We start from the raw sequence: 1,541 nt of genomic DNA, 5'->3' as shown, positions 1-1,541 counted from the left end.
TGGGTTCTTTTTAACTACTTCCAAATCCATCCCCAAATCTTTCTCATCAAACCCATATGAGCAGGATTCATCAGACATACATATTTCTTTTGCACCAGTATCATAACAGATTCATCATAGCTATGAGCACTATCCAATTATTCTGCTTACTAATTATTAATCCATAGGCAATGTGAGGATATTTAACAAGAAACCAGGAAGGATTACTAACATTTACATGATTAATAACAATGGTATCTGATAAAGAATCATGGCATATACACATACCGTTTCCAAACTCAAGAACGGAGTAAATCAGCCGAGGCTGTCATGAAGATGAATGTAATCACAACTTATTTCAACAAAAATACTACTACTATTAGTATAATGTATAAGAATCAAAGAAGAATAAACGGGTTAAGAAACCAAGCCCTTGTTAATTAGAACATGAAATTTGATTAACTAATTCGGAAAAATATCACCTCATTCGAGCAAAATCACATTTACTTGAACTCAAAAGTCGGTGGCAATGGAGAGTCAAAACTCTCCAGAACTTCAGTCTTCACCTTCGGAATCTCTTCCTCTTGTTTGCCACCAAACAGGCCACCAAACCAAGATGAAGGTGTTATCTCAGGTTGCGAGTCTTGATTAGGCAAATTAAATCCTGGAGTCATATTTGGAGCTGATTGTGGCGCCTCTTCGATCATCACAGGCATCTGCTGTTGAGCGCTCATAAACTTATTAAGCATGATCCCAGCCCCTTCAATCATGGCTAACAGAACGCCACCAAAAATAGCAGATCGAGCGGCGGGGCGGAAACCCTGGCGCATCTGAAGAAATCCTCCTGTGGCGGCGCCGGCGATGATCGAGTTCCATGGATCCTCCTTCTGGCGAACGTACACCATGGTGCAATCGAAGGTTGAGAACAGACCGCCCCATACGGCGAAGCTTCCGCCAACACGTGGTGCGTTCATACGGAGTGCTTGTGCACCGCCGATGAAACGCTCCCCTCTCGGTGAGTTGTAGACGCCTTTCAGGAAATGGAAGGCCGAACCTCCAACGGCTCCCATGCCGAAGGCGCTACCGATGTCATCAAGGATGCGATCTGGGCAGGGTTCTCGGGAGGTTTCGGGAGTAGCCATTCTAGTCGATGATCTAGAGAGAGAAATTAGGGTTTACTGGGGTTTTAATTTGAAAGTGGAAGTGTTTCTACTTTCTTGCAATGGCCGACGATAGCCCCAGTATATTGTTATATTGGTATAAATGGTCCCTGAAAATAAACATTAATAGAAAAGAATTTCTTGTTCCGGAAGCAAAAGAATCAAAAAAATAAAACATCAAAATAATTATATTTCATTTTGCATGGTTTTGACTTTTGATTATATTTTTGATATTTAGAATAACCGAATTACTTCGAACAGTATTATTGTATTTAGTTATATTATTTTGTAATTAGGTTATGAATTTATGTATTATATGAATTGATTAAAAAAATTAAATAGAAAGAACTAGCGGTTCATTGTAGAGAGCTTCATGGTTTCATATATACCGACATGATATGA

General features: G+C 39.6%; 1 protein-coding gene across 1 annotated transcript; it reads right to left on the bottom strand.

Moving 5' to 3' along the window:
• Positions 1-238: 238 nt before the first annotated feature.
• Positions 239-1,229, bottom strand: LOC145013249 (mitochondrial import inner membrane translocase subunit TIM17-2-like). Its single transcript, XM_078972057.1, has one exon. The coding sequence runs from the start codon at positions 1,119-1,121 to the stop codon at positions 483-485; it is 639 nt and encodes a 212-aa protein (XP_078828183.1). The 5' UTR covers positions 1,122-1,229; the 3' UTR covers positions 239-482.
• Positions 1,230-1,541: the final 312 nt, after the last annotated feature.

The sequence above is a fragment of the Lactuca saligna genome, chromosome 8 (assembly GCF_052625555.1).
Source record: "Lactuca saligna cultivar CGN05327 chromosome 8, ASM5262555v1, whole genome shotgun sequence".
Lineage (NCBI taxonomy): Eukaryota > Viridiplantae > Streptophyta > Magnoliopsida > Asterales > Asteraceae > Lactuca > Lactuca saligna.
This window is presented reverse-complemented; position numbering and strand designations above follow the sequence as displayed.